The sequence below is a fragment of the Canis lupus genome, chromosome 25, assembly GCF_003254725.2.
Source record: "Canis lupus dingo isolate Sandy chromosome 25, ASM325472v2, whole genome shotgun sequence".
In the NCBI taxonomy this organism is placed as follows: Eukaryota; Metazoa; Chordata; class Mammalia; order Carnivora; family Canidae; genus Canis; species Canis lupus.
The window spans coordinates 9376308-9391352 of record NC_064267.1 but is presented as its reverse complement, the minus strand read 5'-3'; the positions used below and the strand labels follow the sequence as shown (position 1 = coordinate 9391352).

Below are 15045 nucleotides of genomic sequence, written 5' to 3'. Positions count from 1 at the left end.
TAGTAACTATTACAAACTCCTGCTATATTAAGTGCTGTTTTAATAGTTTGCGTATGCTGTTACTGTGTGTGTTCCTGTTTAGGAGACTGATTTGTATTTATTTCTATTTATAAAAAATATTTTGATTTTTATTTTTGTACAAAAGTAGTGGTGGAAGAGTCGCTACAAAGGTGATTGTTAAAATAACTATTGGTATTTATAGAGCATGCTTAGGCAGTAACACCTCCTGCTCTGTTGTTGAGTCCTGCCAAGGTGACTCCTCCTGGCCATGTTCCAGGCTACTGTCACTCCAGGCTAGGGGGAGAGCTGGACCATGGAAGTGACAGTGTCCCAGGGGAGGCAGCGGAGGGAAGGACTCTGATTCTTTCTAGGGTTGAATCAGTAGAGTGGCAGCTAAGCTCCCCTGGGGACAGGAAGGTGAGAAATAAATTGGAAAACAAGAGTAGAATGTAAATCCTATTTAAAATGCCTGTTGAGGGATCCCTGGGTGGCTCAGCGGTTGAGCACCTGCCTTTGGCCCAGGGCGTGATCCTGGAGATCCGAGATCGAGTCCCACGTCGGGCTCCCTGCATGGAGCCTGCTTCTCCCTCTGCCTGTGTCTGCAACCACCCCTACCCCCGTGTCTGTCATGAATAAATAAAAATAAAATCTTTAAAAAAATAAAAAAATGTCTGTTGATCTCAAAACTGGAAGACTGGATTGATTCACGGTTCAGTTTTTGTTTTAATGACACCAGAATTCAGATCTTCTCTAGTCTTAAAGTCATTGAACTTTATTTATTTTTTTTTAGAGAGAGAAAGTTATTTATTAGAGAGCAGGGAGAGGGGCAGAGAAAGAGACTCTCAAGCAGACTCAGAGTGCCCTACATGAGGCTCTGTCTCATAGCCTGAGATCACAACAGTCAAAATCAAGAGCTGATGCTCAACCAGCTGAACCACCCAGATGCCCCTAATTTCAATTATTAAAAGATGAGCCTAAAAGATTTTAGGAAGAGTGGTAGATGAGCAGTGGGGTGATTTGAAGCAGGCCCTTTAACCCTGTGTATCATGTTCTCTCCACATGCAGAACAAGAGAGTTGGACTAGAAATGGCTTTTTTTTTTTTAAGATTTTATTTATTTATTCATGAGAGACAGAGAGGGGGGCAGAGACACAGGCAGAGGGAGAAGCAGGCTCCATGCAGGGAACCCGATGTGGATTCGATCCTGGAACTCCAGGATCACGCCCTGAGCTGAAAGACGTTCAACTGCTGAGCTACCCAGGCGTCCCTAGAAATGGTTTTTTAATGGTTTTGTCCACTCTGACACTATTCTGCAGTGTTAAACTGGATAGATATATTGTTTTTAGTATTTGTGGTGAACTGTTTGTATATTTTTATTTTGTTTTTATAATCCTATATTACAATTTTGTCTTATACTCTAGGGCTGTTCAAGCTGTGAGGATTTTTTTTTTTTTTTTTCCTGGAGAAAAACTTTAAAATAGATCTGAGGAGATTTTTTTAGGTCTTTTCTGTCTTGAGTGGCTCAGTCAGTTAAGTGTATGATTCTTGATTTCAGCTCATGTCATCCTCAGGGTCATGAGATTGAGTCCTGCGTCAGGCTCCATGCTCAGTGGGAGTCTACTTGAGATTCTCTCTCTCTCTTCCCTCTGCCCTTCTCCTCCATGTGCCTGTGCTCTCTCTTAAAAAACTTTTTTTTCTTAAAAACTCCCCCTTGCCCAACTGTGCATAACTTACTCTGTCATATATTTTTGCATATATTTGTACTGTGAATATAGTGAGAAAAGATAAGTTAATAATTTTGTTTTACTTCTTTGAGTTAATTATGAGCAATAATTTTCCCTTTCTTTTTAAAGGTGATATGGAAAGTCCCGTGTTTGCACTTCCCCTGCTCTTAAAAATGGAACCCCTCATTGAAAAGCTCTTCATGTATTCTTTCTCATGGAATTTTGATTGTTCACAATGTGGACACAAGTATCAAAATAGGTTAGTCTCTCTTTTTTTAAATGGACATATTTTATTAAAAATGGTTCCAAGTAATAAAATTTGAATAAAACTCACTTCCATTCATAGCACTGCTCTCACCGTGGTTCCTTCTGCGCTCCGTAAAATTCCTTCCGTATCTTGAAGTCTCCTCACCATTAAGATTAAAAGGAAAAATTTGATGCCCAGAAACTACAGTTTACTTGCTTCTTTAAACTGGAAGAATAAAAAAACCATGGTTTGCCTAGATTACTAATTAGTAAGAGTTTTTTCTTAAGTTTTGCAGTGGAAGGGGGGACAAATGGGAAGAGTAGTACATTCCTCTCACAGCTCCCCCTCTAGATTCCCTGCTGAGTTAGAATACTTCTTAGAATTCTTTGAAATGATAGGTTTTGTTTATTTCTGTGTTAGCAACTAGGGTTTTTGTTTGGTTACATTTTTATCATGGTAGAAACTGATTTTAGGCTTCCAGAATCTGGCAATAGTCCTGAGAGGTTACTTTGGCTCTCCTAGTCCTCCATGAGACCAGCCACCAGCAGAATCCTCTTGCATGTGAGCTGTCTCAGCCTACTTTCTCCTTCTCTCATGCCTTTAGGTGAGGATTAGAGGGATCGTGATTGACACACAGTCATTAATGCTCTGAGATTGGGACTTGGGAAGAACCGTGTGAGAAGAAAGCGGCAGTGGATTTCTTTTGTTTCCATACACTGACCATATAATAAGGAGAGTATGTTTTGGAAGAGGAGTCAGAGAAAGTTTTCATTGCACAGAGAAAGTTGCTGGCTGGCAGTTAAAAAGATTACCAAACTGATTCTATTGGTCATTTATTCAAATTACTATAATAGAGATAATTATTTCAGTCCTTTCCTCTTTTCTTACCTACTAGCAAATTAGAAAATTTAGAACTTCTTAAAATTATTACATAAAAATGTAAGTGGAAACTATTGCTTAGATATTATCTAAATTGAGATTATTTTTGGTATGCAGGTAACAGAACCAGAAAACTTTTTACCACTTAGCTCAAAATCACTAGAAGAGAGTAAGAATAAGCATTTCACTCATACCTAGGACTTAAATAATTTTTTATGAGTATAAGAACGAGTATTTCCTGGTCTTGTGTCACTGATTCATATCATATCATTGATCTTTTCCTCATCTGATAAATGTGGAAAGACAAATGTGAACCTTGAAAAGGGGTTAAATATATACCTAAGGCCCAAAGTGACACACTACTAAGTGACAAAATTCAGGCTTAGGTTTCCTGGCCTCAGACTTTCCTGCTGACTGTTGTATATTCCTTAATCACCACCTGGATTTTAAATAATATAAACAAATTTGTTGATTAAAAGCAGCTTAATTACAGCTTTTTCAAAATCCACATCTGAGTTGTTTGACAGCTTTTCATTGAGTATATTTTGTGTGCTAGGAACTCAACAGAAAAATAATCTGTATCCTGGCCAAAGTTAGTGAGATAACAGATAAACACGTAATTGAAGGTCAGTGACTTAGTAATTATTTTTGATCTTTTAGATGCAAAATGTTAAGTGCATTTTGGAGGTGTATAAAAAAAACTCTGAGGGCTCAAGGGAAGGAAACTACTGGCCAATTGGGTTTGCTGCTGTTTGTTAATTCTTCTATTCTAAAAACAGTTAAAGAGGAAAAGCTAAAATGAAGTGGCATTTCATTAAATACATCTTAGTATATCATAGTTTAAATCTGTTTCCACTAAATCTGATGGGAGAATATCCAGCAAACTCATGGTTTTATGCTGCTGTTTTTAGGCCCAGTTTAAGATTTTACTTTATTTACAAAGTATATTTTGGAGGCAGTTAAAAACGTGTTTGGAGTCAGATTCCCTATATTCAAATCTCAGGTCTATCATTTGTCATCAAATGATATACGCTCTATATTTCACTTTGCTTGTCTATAAAATGGAGAGAATAGTACCTGCCACTTAGGGTTGTTTGGGAGATGAGTGCTTAGCACAGCACAGTACCATGCTTTGCACGTAGTAAGTGCTCAAAAATGTTCGCTGTCATGTGGTGCAATTAACATTTATTTGCTGAGACAAATTCCTGTTTATAGATCAAAAAATAGGAGCCTTTACTCAGTCATCGTCTCTGAGAACCAAGAATTTGGTATAAATTAGTCATTCCATTTTAGTGATAACATTATGCCCCTTTGCTTTTAAAATGTTAGCTTCCCTGAGAACTGGTATATTTGTAGCAGTCTGTGGTTATGTCACTTATGATTGATCAGTGTTTGTTATTATATAGAAAAAAAGCTAGTGTCTTTTTGGTAATTAATTGCTCTTTTAAAGGTATTTTTATTAAAGGGAATCCAGTTGAGATGTAGTGTACGTCTTTAAATACCATCTTTCTAGGTGCCTGTTGCTGTCAAGTATTTAGGCTAAAATGCAATTTTAAAACTTCTGTAACCAGTGAAACAATTACAACTGGTATTCTAATTTTTTAAAGATTAAGAAAATTAAGTTGTATGTATTCCTGATTATATATTTGTAAATGCCTTTTTAGTTGTCAATATGGATAGCCAGATTGTGAATCTTAAAAGGAAGGAATGAGCTCTTAATAATTTTGGAAACAGTAGCTCTCAACTAGGGACTATTTTGTATCTCAGGAGACATTTGGTAGTGTTTGGAGCTAATGCCATTAACCGCCACAATTGGAGGCAGTTAATGGCATCTACTAGGTGGAGGCAGTTAATGGCATCTACTAGGTAGAGGCCAGGGATGATGCTAAACATCCTCTGCACAGGACCAGTGCCTCACAGCAAAGAATTACCCAGTGTAAAATGTCATTGGTATTGCTCTTGAGAAACCCTGCTTTGAACATTTTCTTTATCTTACAGCTGAAAAAATAGAGATAATTATTGTGAAGAGTCTTCACAGAGAGCTTTACTATGGTTTGGAAGGAACATTGGCATATGAATTTATTATATTTATTATATTATAAACCAAGATTTAGGCATTGATTTAAATTAATGTAAATGAATTTAAATGAATTTAAGTTTGTCTCTTTTTTTGGCAGATATATGAAGAATCTGGTCACTTTTACAAATGTCATCCCTGAGTGGCACCCACTTAATGCTGCCCATTTTGGTCCATGTAACAATTGCAGCAATAAGTCACAGATAAGAAAAATGATATTGGAAAAGTGAGTTAAAATTGCCTTACTCTTTTTAGAACAAAAATGAAGGTGGATTTAGTGTGTAGAATTGAAAGTAATGACTATAACCTACTTTTCAGAAGTTTGAGTTAAATAACATAGTTATTCTGGCCACTAAGCAAACTGTCCCAGACAAAATACCAATGAAGACCTGTCTTGGGGTGATTGTATGACCCTGTTCTACTGGTGCCTTTCTTTCCTTTACCTTTTTTCTCCCTTTAAGGATATTAATCTTCCAGTTTTTCTCTCCTCTGCCAAGTGCCTGGAGTCACTAGAATTCTGTGATTCCCTTAATCTAATTTCAAGAACTAAGATGACTCAAAGATGAACCACAGGCTCATCTGTCTGAATTCCTATCTTCTCCCAGAACCCAAGCTAATTCTTCATCTTCTTATAAGCTTTCTGCTGCCTTTGAGCAGATGTGTTTTTATTATATTTTGCCAGCTTTTCTTTTTGTCCTTGGTGGGACCACTGGTTGGAATTACTTGCTCCAAAACTACCACCAGAAGCCCCATATTTTAAACTCAGAGGTCAGTTCCATTATAGGCAGTTTGTCTGTCTCTCTTTGTTAATATACTCACACACACTTAGACATCCTTTGTAACCTTCATGTTTAGTCACCTCACCTCTGACTCTGCAGTAAAGAAATGTTTGGAGGTATAATTTGGTGTCCTGAAAAACCAGGCACATTAACCTTTTCTTACCTTTTCTGATGCTCTTGGAGGATGTGACAGGAAATCCTTCAGTCTGTACTAAAACAGTGCCCAGACTCAAGGAAAAAAGAGCAGTGCGTCTCCTACCTCCTCTCCTTTAAGCATCCACTTGACACCTTTAAGGTAGTATTTACTTGGGCAATTCAGAACAGTGTGCTCATTCCACATTTATACAGTCTTCTTCCACCTTTATATAGTCTTCTTTTATAGTAGTGGAGGACTGGGGCCTTACACCTAACACCTGGGCCCCATCTCTGTAGCCCCTCCCTGTCCTCTTTCCTATAGGATTACATTTTTTGTTAAATCAGTACTGTTTATTATTATAAATATACATATATTCCATCTCTATCCAAGCAGTATACATGGTTATGTTTCATTTCTTTTGTAACTTTTAATTTTTCCTGGAATTACTAATTTCTTTGTGTTTTCATTTGCATTGTTTATGCATTGTGAATTTTTTCCAAATTCTTCACACACCCATCAATAAATTTTCCAAACAATTAAGCGTTTCACAGTTTTTGAATCCTCTTCCCCACCCACCCACCTCTTTTTTTCTAGAAACCGTTCTTCTGCCACTTTTTATGCTGCTGCTTCAGTGTTCAAGGTTATACTGATTCTTCTCCGTGCCTAGTGCATGGGAGTGGCTCTTTACACTCTCATTTTGTCACAATCCCAGTTTTTATATCCGGGCCTTAACCCCACATTCTTCATTTGTCACCTATCAGTATTGAGTCTTTCAAGGGATCTGTGGGGTATACATATGCTCTTTTCATCATTGTGCCCACTCCATAGCACTCATGTCATCACTTCATCCAGTCTGCTAAGTGACCGCTTTCCTGCTTGCTGTTTGCCTTCAGAATACTTGTTTCCTTGTTTGCTTATGTCTCCTTTTCCTTCTTTTGGTTTATTACCCTCCTTTTTTTGGTCATTCACTATCATTTGATAGCATTTGAGTGGAAAAGAAAAGGAGAACCTTTAACCTGAGGTCCATAGTCTTTCGTGGCTGTCTGGGGTTTCAAACTTTTAGATTGAAGTGTTACAGGAGCCTTTTTTTGTTTAAGCCTTGTCCTTGATGAAAAGGTAGTAAAAGGGCAACAAGATGTGGGTATCTGCCATCCTATACTGGACCGTTGGGTTGTTTGGAGCTTCCTGGTGTATGTGATTTCATCTAACAGCTATATCTGCTCTTTCTCAAGCCCCAGCATTGAAGATAAAATTATACTACTATTTTGTTTTATCTGTTAATTGATCGCATTGCAAGATAAAATTTTTCATTATACAGATATGTTGCTTTATTTAACATTAAAGATTCATGCTCTGATCTGGCAATGTATCTGTTAGGTGTAAGTGTTTCGATGTGAAATGTGTTTAGAGTTCTAATTTATAAGCAGAATTTATAGTTTGGACTTTTACTATATTCAAAAGTAATTGAGCTAGTATGTAAAATTCATTTAAATATTAAATGACAAGGTCTTTATAAAGTCCTCTGTAGTTTTTTACTTTGAAATTCATATTCTTGATTTGTTGATATCTAATAGAATTTAGAAACAAATTTAATATCGTTTTTAAGGATAACTTAAAAGTAATTAGGTCCATCATGATATTATGCATAATTTAACCTTATAGCATTCTAAAAATTAATAGTAGTATAAGTTCCCTGAACACTTTGTCTCAGGTAATCTGCACTTCTAATATGTTCCCATTAGAAAGAGTCCATTGATAAATCAGGTGAATGAGATCTAACAAGTTCACATCTTCTACTTTAAGTAAATTATTTAGGAATTATATTCAGAGTATGGTGTTGTGGAGCACCAACTTAGAACCTGATTTAATTTTACTTCACAAACTCTTAAAATGAACCTCACTACTGCCATGACCACTTCTAGGAGTCTTGTCATACACTATGCTGGATTGTCATTTGAAAAGCTTATTTATGTAAACTTCGTTTTTAACAGTGATTTTTATTTATTTTTTTAACGACTGTAAAGGGTAGGAGAGGGTAGGAAGAGAAATTAGATGTTTCTTTTCTGTGTTTATAGACCGTATTAAAGTGTCATGAAAGTTTGGATGGAGTACTTATACATAAAATAATTAAAATTATGTTTCTTAATTTAAGTCTTTATTGTCTTTATTGTGTGGCAAGAAAAATGCTATATTATTTCTGAGATCCTTGAACTTACTTCTAAAGAATACAGTTGTAAACCTTTGTTGAAGAGTTGAATACTTCTGAAGAAGTATTTTGTTTACAATTAATATGAACCAATTCTAATTAATTATGTCTGATTTTACTCATATTTTTCATTTTTCTGTCAGTATGAAATATGAAATCATTCAGTGATGTAATTAGATCTAAAATTTAAGGAGATTTCAAAATTACATTTGCAGATTTTTTTTTACCTAAAGCCTATATTTTTATGGTTCAGAAATACATATATTCACATCGTTAAAATTGCATTTTCTAAAATATGAATTACTACATTGCATTTGTTAGGATAAAAATAAAACACTAGTCCTCTTGGCTATTCACATGAGACTGTGGCTGTTCTTTGTGGGACAGGGACTTGGTGTTTCCCTGCTGTCTGTGGGTAGCAGGGCAGTTAGCACAGTTCCTGTGTGCTGCTTTCCCTATTTTCTGTTTTCTCTTTTCCTGAGAGTAGATCCTTATAAGAGGAGTTTAATCTCAAGTAGGGAGGTGAATACAAATGGATCTTAGCTTGAAATCTCGTGACTCTCTTTCCAGTTCTGTTAACCTGTCCCATCCAATTTTTTTATGGTTGAGTCAGTACCTAACTTGATCCTCTCAGCTCTGAGCATCATCTTTGACATGACTGGCATTATGGGTAAGCAGCAGCCTGAGAACAATATCTATTGCTAAGGTAGGAGTAAGTTCTACTCTCAGCTGAGTGGCTGGAAATGAGATCAGCTGGAATTATGGGTAGGAGGAACCTGTGACTTTTAAGGGACACTAGATAGAGTCTAGGGGACCCCGAAAAAAAATGAACTAGATGAGGAGGGGGCATATGCTTTATTTTATTGAATCCAAGATGCCATCGTTTATAAGTTCCATTTTTTAAAAATATGCCATTAAGAAAGAAATGTTGCCTATTTAACACTTTCCATGTTTAACTTACACAAAGAAGGCAGGAAATTTATGAGTTTGTATAGTCTAGGAATCAACAAAAGAATGTTTTAGTAACTGGCCTCAGAAGATATCTTGAAAAGGTATCATATGAGACCAAGAGAACTAAGTATTAGTACTTATAGAGTCAGGCAGGTGCCTAAGCCTGCATGTCCAGTTGTGAGAACCTATCTCTAATTTCACTGTGGGTCATTGATTCAAAAGCACACTCTTTACATGTTAACATATTTGAAATGGGAGTACATCTAAGAATTGATGGCATGATAGAGTTTAGTTGGCAGTTTTCTTCGCTAGTGGTATATGTTATAATTGGTGGTATCTTAGATCAATTAAATAGGTATGACAAAAAAACGGGTTAGCATTATAGACAGTTTTACAGGACTTTTTATTTATAGGTACTTAAATTTTGAAGACTTGATTATTCCTCTAACAGAATGATTGACAAGAGATAACTTACTCATTCCTTGTCACTGAATAATCTGCATTTTGGACATTGAAGTTCATTTCAGCTGAATAAACTTTGATAAGCTAAGTAAGTTTGATAGTTGTTTAAATATTAGGAAAAGAGATATTTTCGACATCTTTCTTAAATCCTGAAAGCTTTGTTAAATTTGGTTATTTGAGGGACATCTTTGGGTTATATGTTCTGGTTTGTCATGTTACTGTAATCATAAAGTGTATTTTTGAAATGATGGATGTCTTAAAGTTTCTAGTAAATCAACTAGTATGTTGTATTTTCTTCTCTATTTAGGTACAAATTAAAATTCCTAAGTAAAAGTTGTACTTTGATGGACCTGTCTGCTTCCTGAGATAACAGTGAAATAGGCCAAATTATTAGCATGTTGAGGTTTTTAAAATGTTTAATGTCTTAGGTTTGTTACTTTGCTTCACATATTACCTATTATCTATCTAATAAAAGTAATTCATTTGGGCACTAGATGTCCAAGAAAAGTCTAAAAAGTCTGGATTTTTCCCTGTGATTTTATAGAGTAGTTATGTTACAGAGAGATCTTCTTTAAGCCAAAGCAGCATTGCAGCTTACAGAGCAATTTTTGTTTAATGGTCTGTGTTAGAACCTTATTGCATGATGGCTTCCAACTGTCACTGATACCATTCTGAGAAGGGTTTACTGTTACATACTTTGTAGAGTGAGTTCTCCATTTCTAATTAAGGCACACATCTGGAGGTTCTCAAGAAAAATTAGTGCAGTTAGCCTTGGGAGTATTATGTGTGACTTCCTTGCTTCAGATCATCTTTTGTATAACAGGCACAGGACATTACATTTGTTTGACTTCATTTGCCTTTCTCTCCCACAGAGTATCTCCTGTATTCATGTTGCACTTTGTGGAAGGCTTGCCACGTAATGACTTGCAGCACTATTCATTTCATTTTGAAGGCTGTCTTTATCAAATAACTTCTGTAATTCAGTACCAAGCAAATAATCATTTTATAACGTGGGTTTTAGATCCTGATGGTAAGTGTTTATTTAAACCTTTTTCTTGGGGCACCTGGGTGGCTCGGTGGTTTAGTGTCTGCTTTTGGCTCAGGTCATGATCCTGGGGTCCTGGGATCAAGTCCCACATCAGGTTCCCCGCAGGGAGCGTGCTTCTCCCTCTGCCTATGTCTCTGCCCCTCTCTCTCTCTGTGTCTCATGAATAAATAAAATCCTAAAAAAAAAAAAAAAAAAAACACCTCCTTTCTTGTATAATACATGAAATCTAAACTCCAGATTTTTTTTTAAGGCAAACTTTGCCTTGACACTTTTCCCGTCTCACTTCTTGCCCTTGCCTTTTCTTCTGCCCCCCCCCCCCGTCTCCTCTGTCACTGGTTTAGAAACACTCCTATCTTTGCTTTGTAGATGTATGGGTATAAACATGCATATGCATATTTCTTTTCTAGACAGAGGAGAAGATCACAGACTAGTGTTGGTTTACAGTTTACTTTTTTCCACTTAGTATGTTTGCTTTTACTCCATGAGTAATATATGTTCAGTATAGAAAAGTGAATGGTGGCAATTTTGATTTGTTTAGATATGTAACCATGTACTTCTTTTAGAAAGAAAGTACATCATACTGAAGGTTTTTAATTGAGAAAGAACAAAAACAAATTTTGCTTAGTTTGCAGTTGTTAGTAATATAAGTAAAAATCAACATCTATTGGGTGCCTGGCTGGCTCACTACGTAGAACATGTGACTTTTGATCTCAGTGCCACATTGGGCATGGAGCCTACTTAAAAAGAAAAAAAAATTTTTTAAAGTGAAGTAAACATCTATATCTAAGACTATTAGACATTACAAACTATGTAGTCTTCTCTCACTAAAATAGAATATCTGAAATCCATAATTTGCTATAGTCACGATAAAGCCTTTATTTAAATAAATTTTTCAATAGAAAGTTAAAAGTACAGCTCGTAAGTACAGCTAAGTTTTTCTTTCCACTTATCTAATATGGTTTAATATTGAGTTTATTTTTCTCAAAGTGTTCATTTTGTCTTAAACAAGATCACTAGCCCCATAAAGTGTTATATCAGGCTGTTGGTAAGGGGTCTCTGATATTTTTTTTCTCTTTTCTATTGTTTAGACACTTTTCATATTTTGTGTTTTCCTCTTAGGGATGTTTTGGGTGAATGACACAATAATGGGTTATAAAGGCACTTAGCAAAGTAAAACTCACTTTAGAAATACTGTCACCTAAAGTTTTCCCCTACTTCAGAATTAGGGGGGAAATAATTCTCAATAATGTAAATAAAACTAAAAAAAACAACTTATTTTAGTTTTTTGCTGCATTCTAGGGAATCTGAGATCCTCTTCAGGTAGGTTAGATGGTTATATGGTTTCCATCCGTGAGAACATGTAAAAATCATGATTACGTTTTAAAAATGTCCTGACTCTCCTATGTGTCATTGGATCAATCTCTGGGGATTAAGCCTGAATATGAATCAAGTAATTCTAATGTGCATGTGTGGTAGAAAACCACTGATGGAAGCAAACAAAAGTCTCAAAGCTTTAATGGGTATAGAATTAAAAATAGTAGGTTCATGTGATATATCCGTAAAATTTAGTGAATGGTTTTCTTGGAGGGATTTTTGTGTGTAAAGGAGGGTCCCCTCTTCTCTTGTCATCCATCACTTCATTTTTCACTTGACAAATGAGAAAATAGAAGCTCAGAAATAATATAAGCAAACACCTAAAAACCTCTAGTTTTTTTCCTAACCAAAAAAAGGAAAAGAAGAATTGAACTAAATTAACAATTGAAGCAAATATTGGTACTTGAGGTTACAGGCTTCATTTATCTTGAAAATTCGTGTAAAAGGAAAAACTTAATCAGTTTTCTGATATTGTTGGGTAAATTGGGTGATAATACTGTGATTTTTTTTTTTAAAGACCTTATTTATTCATGAGAGAGACAGAGAGAAAGGCAGAGACACAGGCAGAGGGAGAAGCAGGCTCCATGCAGGGAGCCAGATGTGGGACTCGATCCCTCCCTGAGCCAAAGGCAGACACTCAACTGTTGAGCCACCCAGGTGTCCCAGTCTGTAACTTTTATTAGCCAAATAAGACTTTAGCCTTTGGCAGAGAAAAATGGTGACGTAAGGATAAGACCATGTTCTCTAATGTTCTCCTTTGCTGGATATTCAGGGATATAGCTGAAAAGTGAACCTAAGCCAGAAGAAAGTGAACCTAAGCTGGTGAGTTTTGAATGTCTAACCTTATTACTTCCTCATCCCCTAGGAAGTTGGCTTGAATGTGATGACCTAAAAGGCCTACGTTCTGAAAGACGTGAGAAATTTGAAGTTCTTGGTTCAGAGATACATATTGTTATTTGGGAAAGAAAAACATCCCAAATGACAGATAAAGCATCTGCCTGCCTTCCACTTAAAAAGAGTAATGATGAGCCTGCTTTCAGTGATGAGAAACCAGCCTCTCCAACATCGTGTTCTGTGGGTGATACTGCCACTGCTGGGCCGTCCTCAAGAACTCTCCCCACTGATGTGGCAATTGCTCCTAGCAGTCTCTCGCAGGGTGAAGCTGTAGCTTGTGGACATCATTTATTTTCAGGTCCAGAAGATTTGGTTGACAGTGATATTTTGTCTTTGACACTTGAAGAAATACAGATTAACTCTGAACATTTCCTAAATGAACATGTTGCAGAAAATGCAGGAGTCTGCAAAACAAATACTTCGCAATCACAAGAGTCACGAGTGGCTTCTTTATTATCAGCTCCATGTGTTGAAAAGCTTACTCAAGACCAAGTCATGGATTTAAGCTTTCCATCTCAAATTGTAGATGCAAACATGCAGTTGGCACAGATGAATACAAAAGACGTAATTACTAAACCTGTGAATAGTACTCATGCTACTGATCCTCCTATACATGGAATAAAGCCAATAGAAGTTGAGGGTACGGTTGCCCTAGAGGACACTCCATTAAAACAATTTCTTTCACCCAAAACTGAGAAATTAAAACCAGAACAACCTGTTACAACTCAGGTATCTAATTTGATGAAAAATGAAACTGCAACATTTTCTCAAAGCATGATAATGAAGCCAGTACAGAATCCAACTCTGAAAGAAACTCAGAAGAAACCATTTGTAGGAAGTTGGGTTAAAGGCTTATTAAGCAAGGGTGCTTCTTTTATGCCACCTTGTGTTTCAGCTCATAATAGAAACACTGTAACTGATTTGCAGCCTTCAGTTAAGGGGGCAAGTAATTTTGGTGGTTTTAAAACAAAAGGCGTAAACCAAAAGGCTAACCGGGCTTCTAGGAAAGTTAATAGGTGTGCAAGTAAACCTCCTACAGTTAGTAATTCTCTATCAAGCCGTCCATCATCTGGTAGCATGACTTCTCATGTATGTGCTGCTAATGTTATTGCTGATTCAGATGTTTTGAAGAAATGTGAAAATGCCTCATATGGAGCTCACCGCAGTCACGATTCTTATATAAAAGAAAATGGTATTTCTTCAGCAAACCATGAAGACTCTGTTGAGGGTCAGATTCATAAACTTCGTCTAAAACTTCTTAAAAAACTTAAGGCAAAAAAGAAGAAATTAGCTGCTCTTATGTCTTCCCCCAAAAAAGGAACACTTCCAAGTGAAAAATTAGAACATGTGTCCCATTGTGGGTCTCGAAACAATTGTGAATCAATAGAAGACTTGTTAAAAGAACTACAGTATCAAATTGATACTGCTGACAATAAATCCGGGTGCACCAGATTTCCATACAGTAGTCAAAGTCATGAAGAAATTTTAGCAGAATTATTGTCTCCTGCAACTGTTGTCTCAACAGAGCACTCAGAAAATGGGGAGGCAGACTTTAGATACTTAGAAATGGGAGATGACAACGTCCCAGCACCAGTGTCTACTGAATTAAACAATATTCCCCAAAACACACATCTGAAACAGGACCATAATTACTGTAGCCCCACCAAGAAAAATCAGTGTGAAGTTCAGCCAGACTCACTGACAACTAATGTCTGCATTAGGGCATTGAACTTGGAAAGTTCCATGAAGACTGATATTTTTGATGAGTTTTTTTCCACTTCAGCATTAAATTCTTTAGCAAATGACACAGACTTACCTCATTTTGATGAATATCTGTTTGAGAGTTGTTGAGTGCATGTTACCTCTTTTTAGTTTAATATTTATTACTGCTCTTGGGAAAACTTACTATGTTATTAAGTAGTGTTTACACACTGGCCTTGTCATGAACAAAATATAAGCTACTGAAGATTTTACCTTTGGTTCTACTCACAAAGCATGTCATCTATTTTATAAATTAAAATGATCGAGAATTTGTTTTCCTTGTTTGCCTCATTTTTGTCTTGTGGTAGAATGAGGATTTCAGAATGTTACAAATGAAAAGTAGTATCTAGTTTCTGACAATCTGGTACATAAAATTTCTACATTTTAATTTTGGTTACACTGGGGATCCCTGGGTGGCGCAGCGGTTTGGCGCCTACCTTTGGCCCAGGGCGCGATCCTGGAGACCCGGGATCGAATCCCACATCAGGCTCCCGGTGCATGGAGCCTG

The 15045-nt window shown here is 36.4% G+C and overlaps 1 protein-coding gene across 7 annotated transcripts in view; it reads left to right on the top strand.

Moving 5' to 3' along the window:
- USPL1 (ubiquitin specific peptidase like 1) overlaps nucleotides 1-14815 on the top strand; it is a 33186-nt gene extending 18371 nt beyond the window's left edge. For all 7 annotated transcript variants that reach the window (XM_025462583.3, XM_035719945.2, XM_025462582.3 and 4 more), the window contains 4 exons: nucleotides 1853-1982; nucleotides 5027-5152; nucleotides 10333-10490; nucleotides 12748-14815. In XM_025462583.3, coding sequence (XP_025318368.1) covers nucleotides 1853-1982; nucleotides 5027-5152; nucleotides 10333-10490; nucleotides 12748-14627 — 2294 coding nt within the window. In that variant the 3' untranslated portion in view covers nucleotides 14628-14815. The remainder of the gene's footprint in view (nucleotides 1-1852; nucleotides 1983-5026; nucleotides 5153-10332; nucleotides 10491-12747) is intronic.
- The last annotated feature ends 230 nt before the right edge of the window (nucleotides 14816-15045 follow it).